We start from the raw sequence: 21,267 nt of genomic DNA, 5'->3' as shown, positions 1-21,267 counted from the left end.
GGCAAGAACGTAGTATATATGTTGGAAAGAAGGACTTCTGCAACACTTGGGCTCTTGATCTTAAGCCACTTGCTCTGCATAACTTTCTAGTGGAAAGCTCAGTTGCTACTTGCATTACAACTAAGTTTTATTGTCTCAAAGGAAATCCCAACCAGCCCTTTCAGAGTGAAAGTAGACCCCTCGCACGATGCAAGCAAGGTGAAAGCTGAAGGGCCTGGACTAAGTAAAACTGGTGAGTTTCATTCTTGAAGTTTAGGATTGTCAGTTTGGGGGAGTCTCCTTGTACTGTTCAAAAAACACAACCTTGCATCTAGGACTGATCCTGGAATATAAAGCATGGGACTTGATGGGGTTAATTTGGCACTTGTATCTTTAGCACTCGACTCACAAAACAGTGTGGGTAATCTTCTTAGGGTGACTGATCATTCCAATTGCTTTTCCTATTTAGGTGTCGAGAACGGGAAGCCCACACACTTCACTGTATTCACGAAAGGTGCTGGGAAAGCTCCTCTGGATGTTCAGTTCCGTGGACCTCTGGCAGATGCAGAAGATGCTGTCAAAGACATGGACATCATTGATAACTATGACTATTCCCACACTGTAAAATACACTCCAGTACAGCAGGTAGTCTTTCCTGTGAAGGTGGATAGTGGGCTTTTCTGTAATGCACAGCAACAGGTTTCACATGGCATAAAATAACCAACTATGACTCCAACATTATGTTGCCACAATCTTTTTGCATTACAGAGAGCAAGGCTAGTGGCACAGTCAAATCACCTGATGGCTTGACTAAGCAAGTGCCCCCAAAATGCATCCAAGATCAATTATTTTGATCTCTTTTCTTGTTCCAAACTGTCATATCCTGCCTGTCACACTCAGCAAATTTGCTTCTGGAAATCTTGTTGCTCTTGCTGATAGCTAGGTAGTTCTGAGTGGTATTTATTTATAAACCCTCTGTCACCTTCCAACTGACAGCAACATCAAACCTCACTTGGCAGGTTATTCCAGAGCTGACCCCACATCCTTCACACAATTATTGTGTGTCTTAGGAGCTGGCTTTTAGCTTCAGCTTCCTGTGCAATGCGTCTGGTGTGACTGTTGCCAAAAGGTGGCCTCTCAGGCTGCATCCTGTGGTCTTTCATGTTGGCAATGACCAATTGAGTCTCCTTTCCACCCCAAACAGTTTTTAAATGTCTGTCCTGCCATGACTCTGCTTTAATTGGATCTCTGTAGTAGGAGCCCTGGTGCCAGCTGATTCTGGCACTATTCTCATGAACATTGGCAACTATAGATGGAAATGCCTTTATGACTTCTGAAACAGTGGTGCTGTGTACTACAGCGCTTTGAAAATGCAGGGTGTGCTTGTTTCTAACTTAGGGGTCACTCTCAGCAAATGCGCTTACTGGCAAACTTTATTCGTGGGTTTATTTATGGGACTTTTAGGCCACCCCTCTCCAAAGTGGTCTTGGGGCAGCTTACATCAGAAATATAAAATAGATCTAATGCAAATTCAAATAAAAGACAAAACATTATGCAGAAAACAAACCTCATAACTCTTACTGTAATAGTTCCATCCTAAAAATGCAACCTACTTTTATACCCTGCTCTTCCCCAGAGGCTAATGGTGGCTTATAAAAGTCTAAATTACATAAGTGACATTAAATATTAGGTTGATTCTTGCAAATCCAAAACATTCATACTGGCAGTACCCGTATAATAGCAGCTAAAAAGCTAATTTACCTATTACAGAAGTGGTAGAATTCTGGGTTGGGCTATATTAGGCATAGGATTTTATTTATGTCAGTGAGTGAATTACTGAAATCCTCACTGCAGAGTCACCTGCCTACTTGGGCTGTCTTCCCTAGGATGGCTGTTGCCTGTTTCTGTAGGAATTTGAATGTTTTTCTGTCCAGTGTCTGGCCAAAGGGCCCAGGCCTGCACGTGGGTGACCTGAGACCAAACACAAGTCCATAAAATTATGTAATTAAAGTAGTACATACAGTTGGTCAATACATATTGGAAGTGGCTTCAATGCTTGCCGTGCGTTGAATCCAGATAGGCATTGTGTTACTGAACACAACACATCCAAGGCCTCAGTTATCCCTGAGTTAAAAAAAGTGTATCAACTTATTTGATTTCTGTAACCTTTCCTCAAGTATATCAACTGAGTCTACTGACTCCTCCTCCTTCCCTCGCTTCACGGCCCAACTGTCATTTTCTTCCTGTAATTCTCTCGTGAACTCAAAACTCAAGCAGAGGAAATTTATAGTACACGATTCTTTGCTTGCAGTAAACTGGCAGACTTACCATAACATTCTCCCAAATATCTCCTTGATGGATTAAGTATTGAGAGTGTGATTTTTTTGTACTTTGTATCTGTGGTCTGAAGTTGCACAATCTTGATTTTTCACCTCATTCTGTGCATTACCTGTATAGACCAGCCCTAATACACTGGATTACTTCTATAACTTAGCCTCTGGGCTCCCACTTAGATGAAGGAACTAGAGATAAATTCAGGAAGCTGAATGAAGGCACTTGGCCAACATTCTGTCAGGGACTGAAAATTATAGTAGGTGGTGTTACTGTTAAGAAATACCGCTGTGTTTGAACAGTACACCATATGTACATCTGTCTTTTTGAGACTGACCTGGCAAGAGTTCTGTTGGGGGAAGGGCAAATGAGCAGGCTTAACTATAGGGGTGGAGAAAGCAAATATTATAGGCTTTACTCTGTCAAGAGGTAAATATAGCAGTGACAAATACTAGCTATCAAGCAGAGCCTTGTGAAAACTTAACCTTCATACTCCAACTCTTATCCACGGATTTAAGTTGTGGAACTACAATATGATGTGCACCTTAGTCATGGCAAGTTAATACGTTATGCTTTGTTGGCGCCTGCCCAAGTAGCCTGACTGAAAAATCTGAATTTCAAAGTGTCCTTTCTATAGCCTTTTCTGCTCCCTCTGGTTTATTAGTGTTCCACAGAAACAGAACAAAGGCAGCCCAAAGATCCCGGAGGCATTTATCTTGCACCCATATGGGAATTTTGTAGATTGCTGCCTGGCAGTTTCTAGGCAGTGAACACTACTTGTACATTGGCACCTAATTTATCTTCCACACAGAAGCACAAAATGAAGCCCATGCATCCTGAAAGGTGAGAATCGGTGCAGTTTAGATATGAGCATGTGAAGGGACTTGGTAAATGTGAACACAGAAGTATAGATGACCCATGCGCAGAGCTGAGGCTGACTTCAGTGTGTGGGAGTTCTTATTGTTTACAGTGCATTTACATCTGTGTAACTTTAATCTTTTGGGGTCAGGCTGTGTAGATTCACCTGTGTAAGCCAAAAACTTTCACCAAGACTTAGTCAGTTATTTTCTTTTAGGTAATTGAGCCCTTACAGATTACTCAAATAAGAATATTTTGGGGCTATAAAGCCAAATCTTGGTTGTGTAGAACAATTATTGTGTACTATGGAGAAAGATAAAACTGCCATCTGTCTAAAAATGTGCAAAGGAAAGTTGAGGAATACCTAATGAATATCAAAGGACTGATGTTTGAGCTGCTGTGGTTGATCTCAAGCATTGAAATATAAATCTGCTCAACCTCTCTAGGGTAACATGAAGGTTCTAGTGACCTATGGTGGAGATCCTATTCCTAAGAGTCCATTCACTGTGGGTGTCGCAGCTCCACTTGACCTGAGCAAAATTAAAGTCAATGGCCTGGAAAACAGTAAGTGAGCTGGCCTAATCTGAACTTTGTTATCAGTTGGAAATTAGAAAACAAATGAGCAATTGAATACAACTGTAGCATAATAAACTAGGAGCGTACGTGTTTAAATGTTAGAACGTTGTTTCTGATTTAAGGCACCCCAATAAGCTAGGTTGGGTGATTTAAAATAAAAATCAAGCTGTCATTAGGCATTTTAATTTAGAACTACAGCCAACTTGTTCTTGGAAATGTGAAGGAACATAGTATATATAAATATTCAGTATATTAAATTGCAATTGGTATGTCTTCTGTGCAGAGAACAGCCAGTTGTCAATACTTGCAGTGAACTTTGCTCATCCAAGCACTAAAGGTCAATTTTGACTAGATATTTTTGATACGTTCCTTTTAGTACAACTGAGGTATTCAGGAACTCTAAAACCATGCAAAGAGAAGCTTTCCTGATAAGAAATATGTTAACCCAGGCAGCTTCTGGTTTAAAAACCCATATTCTGCTGAAGCTATTTTTACTAATGGCATCCATGAGCTCTTAAAAAACCAATTAAAGGTTATGCAGCGGGATTGAAGGGTATAGGATAAAAAAACATTTTAATAGCTTTATTTTCTGTGAGACTTAATGTATAGAAAACTTGCTGAAACAGACTGCTTTTGTTTCTTAAAGGAGTTGAAGTAGGGAAGGATCAGGAATTTCTGATTGACACAAAAGGAGCTGGTGGACAGGGCAAACTTGACGTGGCCATCTTTGGGCCAACCCAGAAAGCTTTACCATGCTTAGTAGAGCCAGTTGTGGGCAAAGAGTGCAGCACTGCAAAGTACATCCCAAGGGAAGAAGGCATTTATGTTGTTGATGTAAGTTACGATGGTAATCCAGTGCCAGGAAGTCCTTACAATGTGGAGGCTACTCTACCACCTGATCCATCCAAGGTAAGGGCATTGCTAACTGCTGATCCATGGAGTGAGATGGAGCTCTTATTTCTTGGGATGCTGTAATGGATTTATAATATGAACTTGAAAATGCTATTTTAATGGCTTTGCTTACTTTCTTGGGAACCCTAACTTGTATGGAAAGAGTTCATAAAGTGTTCTAAATATGTATTTAGCTAATTCTGTATATAATCTTGAGATATGAGACATGGAAAAGAGCTAATAAGCTGTGATCAATTCTCAGATTTGTGCTTAGTACAGAATCAGGTTTGCATAGCTTAAGGCAGTTTAAAGTAAGCTGATAACACTCTTTGCTGATATTTAGAAGCGTGTACCAGAATGGTGAATATGGAAATTAGCACTTGTTTCTTTATTTTAGAGTGGTGAAGGTAGTGACCACTGTCCAGATTTATGAGTGAAGAGTTATCATACAGTTTAATGTTCCCATAGCCATACCTTAGAAATTCCTGTAGACCATGCAGCAACAAATATACCGTATTTGCCAGCGTATAAGACGACTGGGTGTATAAGACGATCCCCCAACATTTCCACTCAAAATATAGAGTTTGTTACATTACATTACAGTACTATGGGCAGCTTTGTCTATCCCAGCTGAAGTGCACCCGGCGTATAGGACGACCCCCCCCACTTGGAGGCAGGTTTTTCAGGGGGGAAAAGTAGTCTTATACGCCAGCAAATACTGTAACTGTTTTTTCCTTGGTTTTCCTTGATAATTGACACATACATCTCAAAAGCATGTACTGTGTTACGGCCTAAAAGCCTGTAGGCTACTTGTATGCACATTGAACTTTGTGTGACTCATGACCATTGACCACTAAGCTTACTTCTTCCTTCATGTTTCCCATTGAGATAATTTAACCGAAAAGCACTATGTAACATATTGGGTATTCAGTGTTTAACAATGACTCATATGAATCCGCTAGTTTTTGTTTCCTGGATTTGTGCTAATTAGCTATGCCCTTTTACTTTCACAATCAATTAGACTAATGAGAATCAGTTTGATAAGATGTGGTAGTTGGCTAATGAGGCAAACTATGCCACGTCAGTACCCTTTAAGTAGATAATAGCACACTGATAACTCAGGGTATAGTGCCTTCTGGCGGTTCAGTTGTTAGGAATGACTGAAACTGGTTAATGGAAGTATTTAAATGTATTATTATTATTATTATAGGTGAGAGCCTATGGTCCAGGCCTTCAAGGAGGGCTTGTAGGAAAACCAGCAGAATTCACAATAGACACTAAAGGAGCCGGAACAGGTGGTCTAGGGTTAACTGTGGAAGGGCCATGTGAAGCGAAAATTGAATGCTCCGATAATGGTGATGGAACATGCTCAGTCTCATATCTGCCTACTAAACCGGGTGAATACCTTGTGAATATCCTCTTTGAAGAAGTCCATATTCCTGGCTCTCCTTTTAAAGCAGATGTTGAAATTCCATTTGATGTTTCAAAAGTAGTTGCCACAGGCCCTGGACTTGAGCATGGTAAAGTAGGTGAAGCTGGATTGCTAAATGTGGATTGTTCAGAAGCCGGACCTGGAAAGCTAGATATGGATGCTGTGTCTGATTCTGGTTCTAAAGCTGATGTTGAAGTTCAGGATAACAAAGATGGAACCTATGCAGTTACATATGTGCCTCGTTCTGCTGGGATGCACACACTCCAGATGAAATATGATGGAGAGCCAGTGCCAAATTTCCCTGCACGGGTCAAAGTTGATCCAGCTGTAGATACAAGCAAAATCAAAGTGTTTGGACCAGGAGTTGAAGGGAAAGGTAGGTATGCTGATAATCTATTTAAAGAAAAATTCCAAGGAGCATTGTGAAATAAAGTTATGGGTATGAGTTATGTGGGAATTCAGAATGTGTGGTTAGATACATGCTTTATTTTATCCATTCATTCATTTTATTTATATCTAGATCTATTGATTTGAATCTATATATAAAAAATTGTTGACCGCCACTCCCCAGACCTTGCCAGCTCATGGTGGCTTACTGTAAAAACAAAATAAAATACAGCTGTTAGTGGGCTAATCCCATGTGTTCCCTCCCAACCAACCACCAACCTCGAGGGAGGTCACTCCTGCCTAGATGGTCTGGCTTCTGGGGGACCTCTGTAGGCCTCTAGCGGAGGGACCCCAGTCTTCCTCAGCTTGGCCTCAAGCAAATTCCTGGTGGAAGAGCTCCATCTTGCAGTCCCTGCGGAACTGTGATAGCTCCATCAGTTTCTTAGAAAGTCAGTGACCAGTTGTGTTATCAAGACTTGTACACTTGTTGTGGAATGGCAGAGCTAGGTTCATATGTGAGTACCAAGCATGACTGTTCAGTGCACCTCTTCAAAACCTTTATAGATGTCTTCCGTGAAGCTACAACAGATTTCACTGTAGATGCCAGACCATTAACCAAAACTGGTGGAGACCATATTGCAGCTCAAATAGTAAATCCTTCTGGAGCTTCCACAGACTGCCTCATCAAAGACAATGCTGATGGAACATATGCAGTAGAGTTTACTCCATATGAAAGAGGTAAGTGCTTCTAATTTCTGGACAGATGGGGAAATGGATCTTACTAAGCAGTAGCTCTGTCAACTAAGCGGGTAGAAAATGGATTCTTGCTTCCTGTTCATTGTAGGGCAGCCTTACCCTGAAGACATTCTACCAGATGGGGATCAAGTCATTGGCTTAAACTGAAGTTAATGTATAAAGGCTAACAACTCAGTTCTCTTGGGGCAGAGAGCATTGCTTCAAGCATAAATGGCCTTGTGGCCATTGTAGTTTCAGAGTGCTTTGGACTTATCACCTTCTCCTTCTTCCTGCAGGGCCTCACACAGTTGATGTAACCTATGATGATGTCCCTGTTCCAAACAGTCCTTTCAATGTTGATGTCACTGAAGGATGTCATCCTTCTCGTGTATTGGCTGAAGGAACTGGGCTAAAAGAAGCCTTCACCAATAAACCAAATCCGTTTACTGTTGTCACTCGGTAAGCCTTTTTTTTTTAACTGTTGAGATATTGACCTGAGAAATGAAATCATATTTCCTGGATGTGCCGCATCCTTTTTAAAATGTAAGGCTTAATAACAGATATGCCATGAGATAAGAGAACACAAAACTCTAACCCACTCCTGTCCTCGCCACAAATGTTTTCACTGGCAGCGCATATGTCATAAGTATCATCCTGTCTGATAAAGGGAGCTTTGACTCTCAAAAGCTTATTCCCCCCCCAAATATATATATATTGTTGGTCTCCAAGGTGCTACAGGACTGAGATCTAGCTGTCCTGCTGCAGGCCAGCATGTCTGCCATCTGAAACTGGTGCTATTTCTTGATAACTTTCCTTGATTTGTGTGTGTGTGTGTGTGGGGGGGGGCAAATAAGAATTTAACCTGTAGAATGTTGAAGTGATATTAAGCTAAAGATGTCACCACTAAAAAAAACCCTGTACTAAATGTTTATACAATGCTTGTCCGGTGCTTAATTGACAAATTGTGCCATTTTAGAGGTAAAATGCATACTTACAGTTATAGAAACTTGGCGAATGGGGCTTAAGGAAGCAAAGCATTATGACAATATAAGTCTGGTGGCTTTCATCTTTCCCCCCAACAGAGGTGCTGGCATTGGTGGCCTTGGGATAACTGTGGAAGGGCCATCAGAGTCCAAAATAAGCTGTAAAGATAACAAGGATGGCAGCTGTAGCGCAGAATACATTCCTTATGCTCCAGGAGACTATGATGTCAACATAACTTATGGAGGAGAACATATTCCTGGTAAGACCTGAGAACTCTTGAGGACTGATATTAAAGATTTTGACCCAGTGTTGAAGACTTGGAATTGTTTGATTCAACCCCCTACTAAATCTACTTATGGTTGCGAATGAGCCTGGAGAAAAATGATCTTTCCCTTTAATTGAGGCTTAGAAATGTACAGTTGAATCTCTTCAAGACTTGGAAATAAATAACTACCCATTAAAACTCTATTAGAGGGACAAGACACATAACCCAAAATGGATGACTAGTTGCAAGGCAGCTGAGAGGACACAATGGAAGAAGGGGAGAACTTAAGAGCTAAGGGCAGTGTGCAGAATCTACTGGAAGAGGCTATGATAAATGTGTAATTAAAAACTTATTCAGAATACACGAACAAATCAGGGGCTGGTACCAGAAAAACCTGAATTTGGAGTTAGGGAAAGGCTGGCTCTAGAAGCCTGTTCAGGCTGAATGACTTGAGCAAATTAGTAAGAAATGGGGTAGCTGCTGGTGCTGCTGGAATCTCCTTGTCTATCAAATGCTGTTTGGTTTGCTTAAGTTTCTAAACTTCATTGTCAAGGGAATTACAGTTTAGTGATCATCATTGTTTCCTTAGTAGAAAACTGTCAAAACACTCTGTATTAATGGAGGTATAAATTATTGTCTAGCAAGCCAAAGCTTAAAAACAGCTCCTGACTGGGTTTGAAATAGATTGGGCCCCTTGGCTCTGCTCTGATGGCAGTAAAGTCTCTGTTTACCTACCTCACAGGGCTTTTGAGGGGGAAATGGAGGATGCTGTTTTCAACTCGTTAGAAAGAAGGGCTGCCTAAAAATGGGCACAACTGAGAAGATTAAGCAGGCAGGCTTGAGTAGTTAGCAGTATAACATAATTATCAGCTGGTGACTGCAAAACTCTGAAGAGATCTCTTTCCCTGAAATGGCTTGAACTTTTACAAGCTTAGGTGGACATCTTAGGTGGACATTGGTTAGACTGGCTAGTTTAACCTGAACTTGATAAATATCATCGTGAATTGAACTCCTGGGACTTGGAGAGTCTGGCAGAAAATGGGTGGAGAGGGATGGGGATGGGACAGGGACTGATCCACTCAACAAGCTCCAGGTCTGCAGTACCTGTAATCTCACAGCTCAAGCTACGCTATGACGCTTTGAGACTTTTACGATATGGTGGCAAGTAAGCCTAGGAAGCCCAATTCCTGTCTGAATAATTAGTTGGACTTCCAAGGGTTGTGCTGCTGAGAGTGCTATAGGGCTCCTGTTTTTCTCTTCCTGTGTGCACACTGTTAATTTTTGCTGTGTTATCTGCAGGCAGTCCATTCAGAGTTCCTGTGAAAGATGTTGTTGACCCCTACAAAGTGAAAGTTGCTGGACTAGGTTTGGGAGCAGCAGTTCGTGCCAAAATTCCTCAGTCCTTTACTGTTGATACCAGCAAGGCTGGGGTAGCACCTCTTGAAGTTATGGTGACAGGACCCAGAGGTATGTTCCTTCTAACTTGTCACTGATGCATATTTCTGAATGTGCATTGATACCTGTCATATAAAGGAAGTGAATAAATGACATCACTTTAGTATACCACTTGCTTAAAATCTTTAACTGGCAGAGTTTAAACTAGAAGTGTCAAATAAAGTACTATAGTGTCCATGCCTTAATTTCTTTGGAGGTAACATTTCAGTATTAATAGATATTTCAAAAGTTTGAACCTTTGAGGATCAAGGTGCTTCTACCAAGTATGGCATTTATGAACCCTGTGAAGGAGAAAACACATTTCAGACTAACAGAATCAGGGATTTTGACAAACTACTAGGAATTGGAAGAGGCATTTATATGAAGGTCATGTATTTAACTTGTGCTAAGCGATAAGTAGTCATCCCACCAACAAGTGTATAATTTAAACTGTGATATGTTGAAGTTAGTGGCCAAGAGACCATTATGCCACTGCACAAGTATCTGTAGAGCAAAATGTTTAGGGCCTAAAAGAAATTATTTTAGCAATTGAGCTGTTCTACAAGATAAGTATCCGGCATCACCTAGTTAAGCCTGAGAATGTGTTGTAATACAATAGGATTTTGTGAGAGGGTGATGAAGCCTGGACAATTGTTGAGCTGGCCAAATGTTGTGTAGGAGTTAATTGTGGATGAGGGTGCCTGGCTGCCTTTAGCTCAAGTATATTAATTAATGAAAATAATGGAGCAGGCCTTCGGGCTATGGGAAGCAAGTAGGCAGGAGCAATGTAGTCCAAAGGAATGAGTGAAAGTCCCTGAGTAGGCAGATACACTTGTTCTATTTTAATTTTCAATGATTTGAATTATCCTGGCAAAATTGTAGCTGCAGACTGATTTTTATATGCTACGTGTGACAACCAAGGACAGAAGATTCTGTGTGGTGTAGCCCAGATGCAGTCATATTCAAATGATCAGTATAGTAGCTAGTTCAGTGTTTAAAAACTGGGATGTCATTATACCTGACAAAAAAAAAGAGAGCAAGCACATATTTAATCCTCTTTGGCACAAAATTCTCCAAATATTTGAAATGGAGCAACTTCAAACTGAATTTTGAATTCAAAGGATAGTTGTATTAGTCTTAAGGTCTATAAGAGTAACTTTTATAGCAGATGTGTTTATAAATTAAAGTCCACACCATCAATTAATTTCTTTAATTTGCTGCCATCTAAAGACTGATTTCATGTAGCTTTGTGCTACAATAAATCTGTTGGTCTTACTTTGAGGAGTCTTTTTTTGAACAAACCTTGGAATTAAACTTGGAATTAAACTTTATAGTATACCACCCCTTTTGGTCTCGCTGACCCAAAGCAGAAAACAACAATCTCATTCTTACAGTGTTCTGAGAAAAAGATTGAAACACTAAAAATAGCATAACTTTAAAATTAAAAGGAGCTCCTAGCACCAGTGATGTGTAATCACAGACATCAGTATTATAAACTAAAGGGTGGGAGGCAGGGTGGAATGGAGGGGAGACCCTGATTAGATGTACCATATAATTTCTGAATGGCCTCAACTATAAGCCTGGTGGAGAAACTCTGTCTTGCAGGCCCTACAGAACTTAGTAAGTTCTGTTAGGGCCCTGATCTCACCAGGGAGCTCTTTCCACCAGGTGGGAGTCAGGGTCAAGAAAGCCTGGTTGAGGCCAAGTGTACTACTTTTGGGCCAGCTGCTTGGAGTTACTTGACTGGAGTGCTCTCTGGAGTATTGACTGGAATATTCAGATAGGCAGGGCCCAGACTGTGTAAGGCCTTAACGGTCAATAAAATAAATAAAAAACCTTGAACTGAATCTGGAACTTGACTGGTTGCCAGTTTTTGATCCATTTCAATTTTAGCATACTGTTAATGGTCACTAGCTATGTTTTTACTGTTCACAGTATTTGAAAGCCAACACAGTAAAGATAGTTGGCACACCATAGTATTTGGTCTGATACCAAACCTACCAAGTGCTGCCAAATGCTGAAATCAAATATTTGATGTCAACACATACTTTTACCAAGCATTCAGAGTTGAACATTCAGGAGCAGATTCATGTGTCTGAGTTTTCAGTTGTCTTCAAAAGATCTTGTTGAGCTTTGGTGTCCTGAAGTTCTTCTTTGCTGGAGCCAGGATACAGTGCCTCAAGGCTGGGGGGGGGGGGAAGAAGCAATATTGTGTAAATTCTGGAGCTGCTCATATGCTGCAACTAAGTTTGCCAACTTTAGGTGGAGAAGATCCTGGAGCTGAGGGAGTGTAGAGCCCAGGGAGAGGGACAAGGCAGGACATAGTGCCCTAGAGTCCCCCCTCCAAACCTGCCATTTTCTTCAGGGGAATTGATCTCTAGCCTGGAGATAAACCGGAATTCCAGAAGATCTTCACATTCCACCTAGAAGTTAGCAACTCTAACTGCAACATAGCTATGCTGAATGGGAACTAACATAGCATGTATAGTCACTTTAGCTTTGCTGTATTATTCCAAACTCAACATCTCTCACAGGGGACAACTTAGAAGTCTTTGTTCAGATAATTAAGTTAACAGTCTTTTAATTCTAGCTGATGAGATGGATTCCCAGTCATGGCGCAGTCCACTGAAAGCAATTTCAGAGTTCTTTAAAGGTGACCCACAGGGTGAATCTAATGAGACAGGTTTGAACTTTCACTAATTACCACTGCATACAAGAAATCCTCTCTAAGCTTTACAGCTAAAAATTGCTTCTGTCAATTAAGCTTTCCGGCATCATGGCAGCATTACTAATTTTTCAATTAAGTGCTCTTCTGCTATAGCATGCTGTGATGCTCCTTGAGAGTCATTTAAAAAACTTAACCACACTGGAAAGTGCCCTACAACTTGCCCCTGTCCCGCTGAATTTGGATTATTAGAAGTAATAATACTGTGGGACAGAATTAGCCTTGGATTATCACTCTCTCTCACACACACACTCACTGTCTCTCTCACACTCACTTTCGCACTCTCTGTTTTTTCCAGAGATATTTTGATAACTTTATTGTGCAAAGCACAACACCCTGTTACCAGTTTTTTTCTTACTGTATTTGCTTAATTTATACCTCACTTTTCTTCCCAGTAGGGACCCAAGGTGGCTTATGACAGTCTTCCCTTCTCCATTGTATCCAACAATATCCCTGAGTGTTTGTGACTTGCCCATAGTAACTCAGGAAGCTTCCATAGAAAAGTGGAGATTTGAACCTGGGTCTTCCAGATCATGGTCTGACTCTCTAACCATTGTATCACAGTGGCTTGTCTTAGCAGCACCTGCTGCACTTAATTTACCCATGCAGCATAAGAAACTTTATAACTCTGATCTAGATCTTCTTCTCCTTCAACTGACATATTCCAACTGTTGAAATTCCAAGGTCAATTCTTAACTGATTCTGTTCCTATTGGCAGTTGGAGCGCTGCTTTCATTGGTTTCTTTGCTACTGGGTGCTTCTCTGTCCATGCCTTGTTTGATTAATATGCACTTGTTTTTGTCTCTGTTCATTAATTGTGGCTCTAAGTATGTCTAATCACATTTCAAGTTTGTAACTAATGTTCTGGAATGGCTATAGGTATAAAAATCCATGTATCTTGACTTTCAGAAGTAGACCTTTGTTCAAGCAGACCTTTGTTTTAGCAGACAGTGGAAAACGTTGAAGTGCATGCAAAACCTTAATTTTTTCAAATGTGTCATTCAGAAACATGGATGAAGTATAACCGAACCGCTGCTTTACACTAACAAGTGGGTTAGATGCAGAACCCCATCCAATAGTAGAACCACTTTCTGTACTGATTCTGGGATCTTTGAGTATGTCCAAAAAGTGACCTAAAACAGCTGTCTCTACAGCTGTCTAATTTTGGAACAACAAATTGTTCCATCCTGTTTGATAGGGGCTTTTAGCTTACAGTTGTTGGAGCCGAGCCAGCCAAGGACCTGCTTGTGATTTCTTCTTGTAATTGGTGAGGTAACAGACTAGGGATGCTGGGGATAAATTGGCTTGCCTGATCGGATAACACAGATGTTTGTGCAGATTGCTTGCAGGGCTTTAAATTGACAGTGTGCATACTTACTCAATGTTGCTTTTACACTGAAGTTTCAGTGGGAATGTAGCTGCATGAATTACTTTAAAAGTACCCTTTCCCTCCATTTAGGTTTGGCAGAACCAGTTAATATAATTGACAATGGTGATGGCACACACACTGTGGCATACACACCTACACAAGAGGGACCACACACAATATCAGTAAAATATGCAGATGAAGAGATTCCTCGAAGGTAAGAATTTCAGTCTGGGGTTTTGGATGGCCAGTGGAACTCTCTATATGGGCTTAGTTGCCTTTTTGCAATAGATCATCAGTTACCATCACTTTTTTCTTCCAAGTGTTCATGGGAAAGATGTATGTAAGTTAATTTTTTTGTCAAGGTTTAAAATGAGACTACAAAATGTGTGCTTACAGAATCCTTCAATACCCAGTGCTTGTTTATTTATGTTATAAATAAATGGATCAACAGACTTTTTACGCTTTTTATATCGTGATCCCTACACACTAACTGTTAACATATGCATATACTAGTTGTTGTTAGTTGCGAAGTCGTGTCCAACCCATTGCAACACCATATACTAGTTAATGCAGTGTAAATGGCAGTTGTACAATATTCTGGGTTGTGTACCCTTGAATATTCATCACTGTCTTGCAGTGTGTGTGAATTGTTAATTATTTGCACTGCTGTGGGGAAAATTCACTTCTTTTCTTTTTAATAGCCCTTTCAAAGTCAAGGTACTTCCAACATACGATGCCAGTAAAGTGACTGCTAATGGTCCAGGCCTTAGCTCCTATGGAATTCCAGCCAGCGTGCCTGCTGAATTTGCTGTTGATGCTAAAGATGCAGGCCAAGGACTTCTTTCAGTCAATGTAAACGTAAGCAATCTTATCTCGTACGGATTTTATGTAGGGGTGGGCGATTCAGCTGGATCCACTCCAAATCACCCATCCCTGAACTTTACACAGTCTGAATCAGCCTTATCCATATCACTATTCAGCAATTTGGTTGCTTTATTACGGCCTATGCTGCCATTAAAGTCAATGGGAAATTCTGCCTTTTTGTCTATTCTGTGGCCGGGGGGCGGGGCAGTTGAGGTAGTGGCACCAAATTTGCAGCATAGCAGTGGGAGCCTCTCCTCACCCCCCCCCATTTCGAAAAGATTTGATTGGGGATCCAATTCTGTAGCCCTCATCCAACCTCCATTGTTTCCTATGTAGTAGGAGAGAGAGAATACAGCTTACTGGAATGTTGTAGGCAAATCAGTAAAGGTTAAAGTTGGTCTAGGACAAATCAGTGATCCAAAACTTTTCTCAGAACTATCCATTGCATATTTTGTTATGACCAAAATATAGCAGGAGCACTATCATGTACCTATTTTGAATTACTGTCAGGCAAAACTTGAGCATCCTGCTAAATAATACAGTGGATGTACAGTACATGATAAGGTGCTTATTGTGAGCAATTTTTGGCTTTTTCAAGTATTTTAAACTGGCCAATCAGCAGTATTCACTATAAAGGAGTATGCACAAGGTTTTTTTGGAGAGGCCAGTAAGTGCTTTGATGATGATGATAGTCTTTTTCAGTGCTCTATTTCAGGACAGCTTTGTTTTGTTTTGTTTTTAACTTTTAGCACAGATGCTGGTTTTAGATGTATATTAACATCTGTAGTGAATCAAAGTGACTTGCTTTAACATCTTAATACATGCTGTATTGCTTGTCTAATGAACAGAACTACACCCACTTTATGGAAGAGATACTACAAGCAAAATAGTAGATTAGGTTTTACAGAAGCTACCAAATATTCTCATATCCAAATGACTGCTGACACAGAGTACAGAGATCCCCATAGAATTTGTCTGACAACGACAAGCTATTCCACAAGGGTCTCATTGAACTAGATCTCATGAGATTTTATTTAAGGATGGTTTGGGGTATTCAACTAAATAATGGTCCTTACTAAAAATGGGTCGATGTTCTTAATGCTTTTGGGGAGGCAGGCAGGTAACTGGCTGGTGCCTGATGCCAGAACCACAAATCATTTGCACATTCCTTGCTGGCATAGAAAAACTTCTGTGCATTACTTTCTTGCAGCCAGGAGATTACAGTGTCTGATTGCCATAAGATTTTCTTTTCCTTGGAGTGATTCATAAGTGGTAGCAGCAGCCCCGTGATGCAACACTCCAGTGTAAACTGTAAATGAGCCTTTGGTGTCTCAGCTACTGGCTCTTCTTCATCAAGTTAATATCCATAGTTCATCTGAAAAATCTTGTGGGCTTAGGATATTTCAGTCTGCTTCTCTTTAATTGTGACTTCATTTCTGACATGCAGGACCAAGAGGGCAAACCAAAGAAGGCTCACATCCACGACAACAATGACGGGACATACGTTGTAACCTACATCCCAGACAAGACTGGTCGCTATTCCGTTGCTGTTAAATATGGTGGGGATGACATTCCCCTTTCTCCCTATCGAATCCGAGTAACACCAGCAGGAGATGCCAGCAAGTGCCTGGCAACAGGTAGGGTCCTGCATCCTCTGCTCCAACTTCCCTGGCACTACTTAAGTAAAAACTGAGCCTAGTGCATAGGAACGAGGCAGAACACACACTCGGTAAGAATTGTGCTAAAACAAGAAGCACTTTTCTGCCCCTGCCTCATGATAGGAACAGAATTTGTGGTTATGTGTGCTGAAGAATATTTTGAGCTTCAGCTGATGCGCAGTCTGTTCAGTGTGCAGTGTAGTCAAGGGCAGCATGTGAAACCACTCAAGGTGTGGATCTTGGCAGAGAAGAACATTATTGAGAAAGTGGGATAATTTTTGTGAATCAGGAGCTTTATTGCATAGCTAAGACAAAAATCGCCCCCTTCCCTTCCCTGTGAAGTGGTGGTACTGTTGCAGCAAGGCAAAGATGTTGAGAACAAACTTTAATCTCTTGGCTGCTGCCCTGTTCAGTAACTGGGGTCTTTGCCAGTCTTGTATGGGCATGCAAGAGGACAAGTTCAAGCACTGAAACTAAAGGGTAGTAAGTGTACCGGTCTTGCTGCAAGGCATCCTGCCTGTGTGAGGTCAGAGGTGACTTCTGTATTAGTGACTTCCTAGTATGAAGCTTTGTTTTGGGAGCTTGTGGAGTTGATAGGGAAGTATGGCCTTATGCCTGGAGTAGGATGAAGCAAAACTTTTTCTGCAAGCATTTTTAAAATAAAGCTATGTCTGCTTTACATGTGTGGTCAATTATTTCTCACTTGCCATGTGATCCTTGGTTAACTTTAAGGAAGGTAGCATAATAAGTTCAAAAGGAGAATGTTACTAGAGTGTCCATCTTTCTTTGTAACTCCCAAGGCAATGGATGCTGGTTAATAGGACTTAATATAGTAATAGAGAACTTTAACACCCATGAAGATAACTAAACCCTGTGAGTTATGGCAAAAGTAAGACTGGTTACTTGTGGAGGAGGCAAGAATCTCTACTACGGTACTGTGTTGGAATAAAACTCATTTCACAAAGCATTACCCTCCTGTATAATAATTAGGTAATCCACTTGACTTCTGCCTTAAAATGTTTCCAGTGTATCTGGATGTACATTCTAAAGTAATCTCTAAATGCTGCAGTAAGACTGTTTGGCAGTAGGCATGCCTGACTCAGAAGACATGAAACATGACTGCTGCGGTTCAGTGCCGCCTCCTAACTGTCCTACATTCCCAGGCAGAAGAACACCTGAGCTGTAGTTCAAAGTGAGGTCAGTGTGTGGGCTTGCTTGTTTACAAACATTTCAGGGCAATGCCTTGCCTCAGAGCTGGGATTGTGGTTTGGCCATGATGTTTGAGGATGTAGAGTTCCAGAAGGAAACAGCATCCTTTTTATTTGGCTGAGGATGTAGGAATCTGCTCTAACCCTTGTGATGATGTTCCTCTTCCAGGTCCTGGCATTGCAGCCACTGTGAAAACTGGGGAGGAAGTTGGCTTTGTAGTAGATGCCAAATCAGCAGGGAAGGGTAAAGTGACCTGTACTGTCCTGACGCCGGATGGTGCTGAAGCTGAAGCAGAGGTCATTGAAAATGAAGATGGGACATATGACATTTATTACACAGCTGCTAAACCAGGAACCTATGTCATTTATGTCCGCTTTGGGGGTGTGGACATTCCGAACAGCCCCTTCACTGTTATGGTAAGAAAAATTAGTTTTTCATTCTTGTTAGTAATCAGGTATTTTGGGTGCAGGGGATACCTTGAGTAGCCAGAAGCAAAGATCTCCTCCACAAACACCTCAGTGAGTTCATTGCTGATGCCAAAAGGTTGTGTGTTTTGTTTCTGGCTGCTAAAGTTGGGTGTCACTTTTCTGGGAGCCAGATTGGCCCCGGACCACTAGTTGTCAATTGCAGTTAGAGTATTATGCTCCTATAAACGAACTGTTGGACGGATAGCTGTACAACTGTGAATCTCCAAGTTGGATAGAGTGAAGTATTGATCTGCATGTAATTTCAGGTGGGAAAGTTGTCAAACTGGAGGACCATGAATGTTGTCCAGATTTTTCTTCCAGATTAGCTTCCTTCGATTCAGTTAGAATTATTTGGGACATTATGTGCTTAAAAGTATCTTAATGAAGAATCCTGAGTAAACCTAGTGGTCATGGGATAAGAGGATGGCTTCTCCTATGGATTAAAGATTGGTTAAATATCAAGAAGCAAAGAGTAAGAATAAATGTCACAGTGGGGGGAAGTAAGCAGTGATATCCCATACAGATCAGTATTGGGGCCAGTATTTAATTAGTAGAAGGAAGTAAGACACAGGGAAGGGGCTGGACCATCTTGTTCATTTGGAGACATTGCAGGGGGCTGTAGGACTAATTTTTGTTTCTGTGGAGCAGTGGTTTGTTTGGACTCGGCATGCTGATGTTGATGTGGTTGGTGCCATCACTTTGCTTACTCAAGGGTAAAATACACCCCAGAGTCATCTACATACTTAGAATCACAGAATCATAGAGTTGGAAGGGGCCATACAGGCCATCTAGTCCAACCCCCTGCTCTACGTAGGATCAGCCCTAAGCATCCTAAAGCATCCAAGAAAAGTGTGTATCCAACCTTTGCTTGAAGACTGCCAGTGAGGGGGAGTTCACCACCTCCTTAGGCAGCCTATTCCATTGCTGAATTACTTAATCTGCCTTGTGATGTAGACTTTATGAGCTATATGAAGTAGATGTTTCTTAAACTATACCTTTTGCCACTAACCAGGCTACAGATGCAGATGAAGTTGCAGTGTTATCTCAGGAGCCGCTAAATGCAGCCTGTCCCCCTGGATTCCATCCCTGGGTACACAATTTTTTGCACTTCCTTCCGTATTCCATCGAAGAAATGATCTGCCTTTTGGGATTGCTTACGCTTGCTTTCATTTGGTCATATCACCAATCAAAATGCTGCTTGTGGGATTCAGATTTGATTCAAAACCTCCCTTCACTGCTGTGCTAACAACTTCTCAAACAACTTCTAACATTGCAATCATTTAAAGGGAAACATGGTCCTGTGTCCATTAAAAATTACATATGATTATTCTCCAATAAAATAGCAAACAGCATCTTCTGAACTTCAGTGGAATTACTGTTGCAAAAATTATGTTTTCTGGCTGTATGTTCTGGTTTCTGTGTTATTTTTTAAAAAACCTTTTCTTCTAGGCCATTACCAGTTTTAACCTTTCAGATGGCTCTCTTCTGTGTTTGTACAAAGTGTGTCGCATCATATGCTCCATTTGTGTCTTTAAAAACATTCTCATTGAATGGTATTGTTTCACTTTCAAGCATGAATGGTTGTCCTGTGGGAGTGAATTTCCATGTTGTTGGCCTCTGCAGCTGAATTATGCCTGTCTGAACTGTTCTAATGAGTCAAGCAAAGTTTATTTCTCAGTGGTCTCACTTTGTGTGTTTTGCTTTTTTGCTTTAGGTCACAGAAGAACCTTACGTTCCTGGAGATATGAACGGGATAGGGTTTAAGCCCTTTGATATGGTCATTCCTTTTGCTGTTAGAAAAGGAGAAATAACTGGTAAATAGCTTTCAGCCTGCAGTTTGATAAGAACACTCATTTCACCCACCATGTTTTCCATAGAGGAATTTTGGTCAAATGGAAGAAATAAATCAATTTAAAATTATCCTTTGGTAAAGCTGTACTGTTGTTTGGCCCAGATAGAATTAGGGACCAGTACTTTTGGCATAGCTGCTTACTGATCATTTGCTTCATAGCAGAATGGAATGCACTGACCTGGCCAGTACCTTCCAGAACATTCTCAATCTACCATATTTGGCAGGGGGAGGGGTTGGATCAGTGAAATGTAACCAGGTGATTTCTTGGATTGCCTAGTTATAGTAATTGCATACCCTGATCTAGATAGCTCAGGCTAGCCCTATCTTGGGAAGTAGGGTTGGCCCTGATTAATATTTAAATGAGTGACCACCAAGAAGTACCAGGGTTGTTGTGCAGAGGCAGGCAATGGCAAGCCACCTCTGAATGTTGCTTGCTATGAAAAACCTAGGGGGTTCTTTGGGTTCATCCCAATAGATGCTCTCTTTGCTTGAAAGATCCTGACCTTGCCTGTTTCTTCACTGTGAAGTATGTGGCTTATGCAAGAACTTCAGTTGTGGCCGCTACATAAAGAGTTGGATATATTTGTCAAGTGCTGGCCTTAATGGGGGCAGAATGTTCTGTAGATACCTTGGAAGAAATGCAGGGCTAACCTTATGGCATGTTAAAAACAATCTGCTGAACAGTGTTCGACAAAAGGACCATACCACAATACAAGATTGAGTATGGAAGTGTTCAAATGCAGGGCCTTGCTTTTGAGAACTTGTTTTGAGCGTTTCCAGTGTAATCCTTCTGTTATTCCAGGGGAAGTTCACATGCCTTCAGGGAAGACTGCTACCCCAGAAATTGTGGATAACAAGGATGGCACAGTGACAGTTAGATATGCTCCTGTTGAAGTTGGGTTACATGAAATGCACATCAAGTACATAGGTAACCATATTCCAGGTGAGTGCAAACTGGTAACACATTGTAGGAGCAACTGAATTAAAATTTTATTTGTGCACATTTCACCATTAACACCGTGAGTTGTGCTGGTTTACTTTACATGGCTTATATATACCTTATAAAACAGGAATGATGAGAGCAGGAATTTTTAGTGAGTTTGACAGCCTGCTTCAGATTTAAAATGGATTTGACCAATTTTGTGCACTTTCCAGCCTATAATTAAATGATTTTCTTGAGAAACACTACAGAATAAGAAGTTGTGTGGGGTCCTTTCCCCACAAGCTTTAATCTTTGAAAAGAATTACATG

General features: G+C 41.0%; 1 protein-coding gene and 1 long non-coding RNA gene across 6 annotated transcripts in view; one reads left to right on the top strand and one right to left on the bottom strand.

Annotated features, from left to right (window-relative positions):
* Positions 1–21,267, top strand: part of FLNB (filamin B) — a 95,401-nt gene that overhangs the window by 58,728 nt on the left and 15,406 nt on the right. The window contains exons 17-33 of one of the 4 annotated variants that reach the window (XM_077325447.1): positions 142–232; positions 449–624; positions 3,615–3,732; positions 4,391–4,653; positions 5,846–6,443; positions 7,019–7,192; positions 7,486–7,648; positions 8,272–8,432; positions 9,738–9,905; positions 12,463–12,555; positions 14,057–14,180; positions 14,668–14,824; positions 16,278–16,467; positions 17,866–18,113; positions 19,177–19,254; positions 19,879–19,978; positions 20,819–20,959. In XM_077325447.1, the coding sequence (XP_077181562.1) occupies positions 142–232; positions 449–624; positions 3,615–3,732; positions 4,391–4,653; positions 5,846–6,443; positions 7,019–7,192; positions 7,486–7,648; positions 8,272–8,432; positions 9,738–9,905; positions 12,463–12,555; positions 14,057–14,180; positions 14,668–14,824; positions 16,278–16,467; positions 17,866–18,113; positions 19,177–19,254; positions 19,879–19,978; positions 20,819–20,959 (3,043 nt within the window). The remainder of the gene's footprint in view (positions 1–141; positions 233–448; positions 625–3,614; positions 3,733–4,390; positions 4,654–5,845; positions 6,444–7,018; positions 7,193–7,485; positions 7,649–8,271; positions 8,433–9,737; positions 9,906–12,462; positions 12,556–14,056; positions 14,181–14,667; positions 14,825–16,277; positions 16,468–17,865; positions 18,114–19,176; positions 19,255–19,878; positions 19,979–20,818; positions 20,960–21,267) is intronic. The other 3 variants (XM_077325449.1, XM_077325448.1, XM_077325450.1) reach the window with 3 other exon arrangements.
* Positions 10,032–13,272, bottom strand: LOC143831908 (uncharacterized). Of its 2 annotated transcripts, none has more exons than XR_013229009.1 (3): positions 13,199–13,272; positions 11,921–12,056; positions 10,032–10,174 (listed from the first exon to the last, which is right to left on the bottom strand). It is a non-coding gene; the product is annotated as an uncharacterized LOC143831908 (long non-coding RNA). The 2 variants fall into 2 exon arrangements; XR_013229008.1 differs by having other exon boundaries at positions 13,115–13,251.

This window comes from Paroedura picta, chromosome 3, assembly GCF_049243985.1.
Source record: "Paroedura picta isolate Pp20150507F chromosome 3, Ppicta_v3.0, whole genome shotgun sequence".
NCBI classification, from domain to species: domain Eukaryota; kingdom Metazoa; phylum Chordata; class Lepidosauria; order Squamata; family Gekkonidae; genus Paroedura; species Paroedura picta.
Note: the sequence above shows the minus strand (reverse complement) of the source record. Positions and strands in the feature narration are given on the sequence as shown.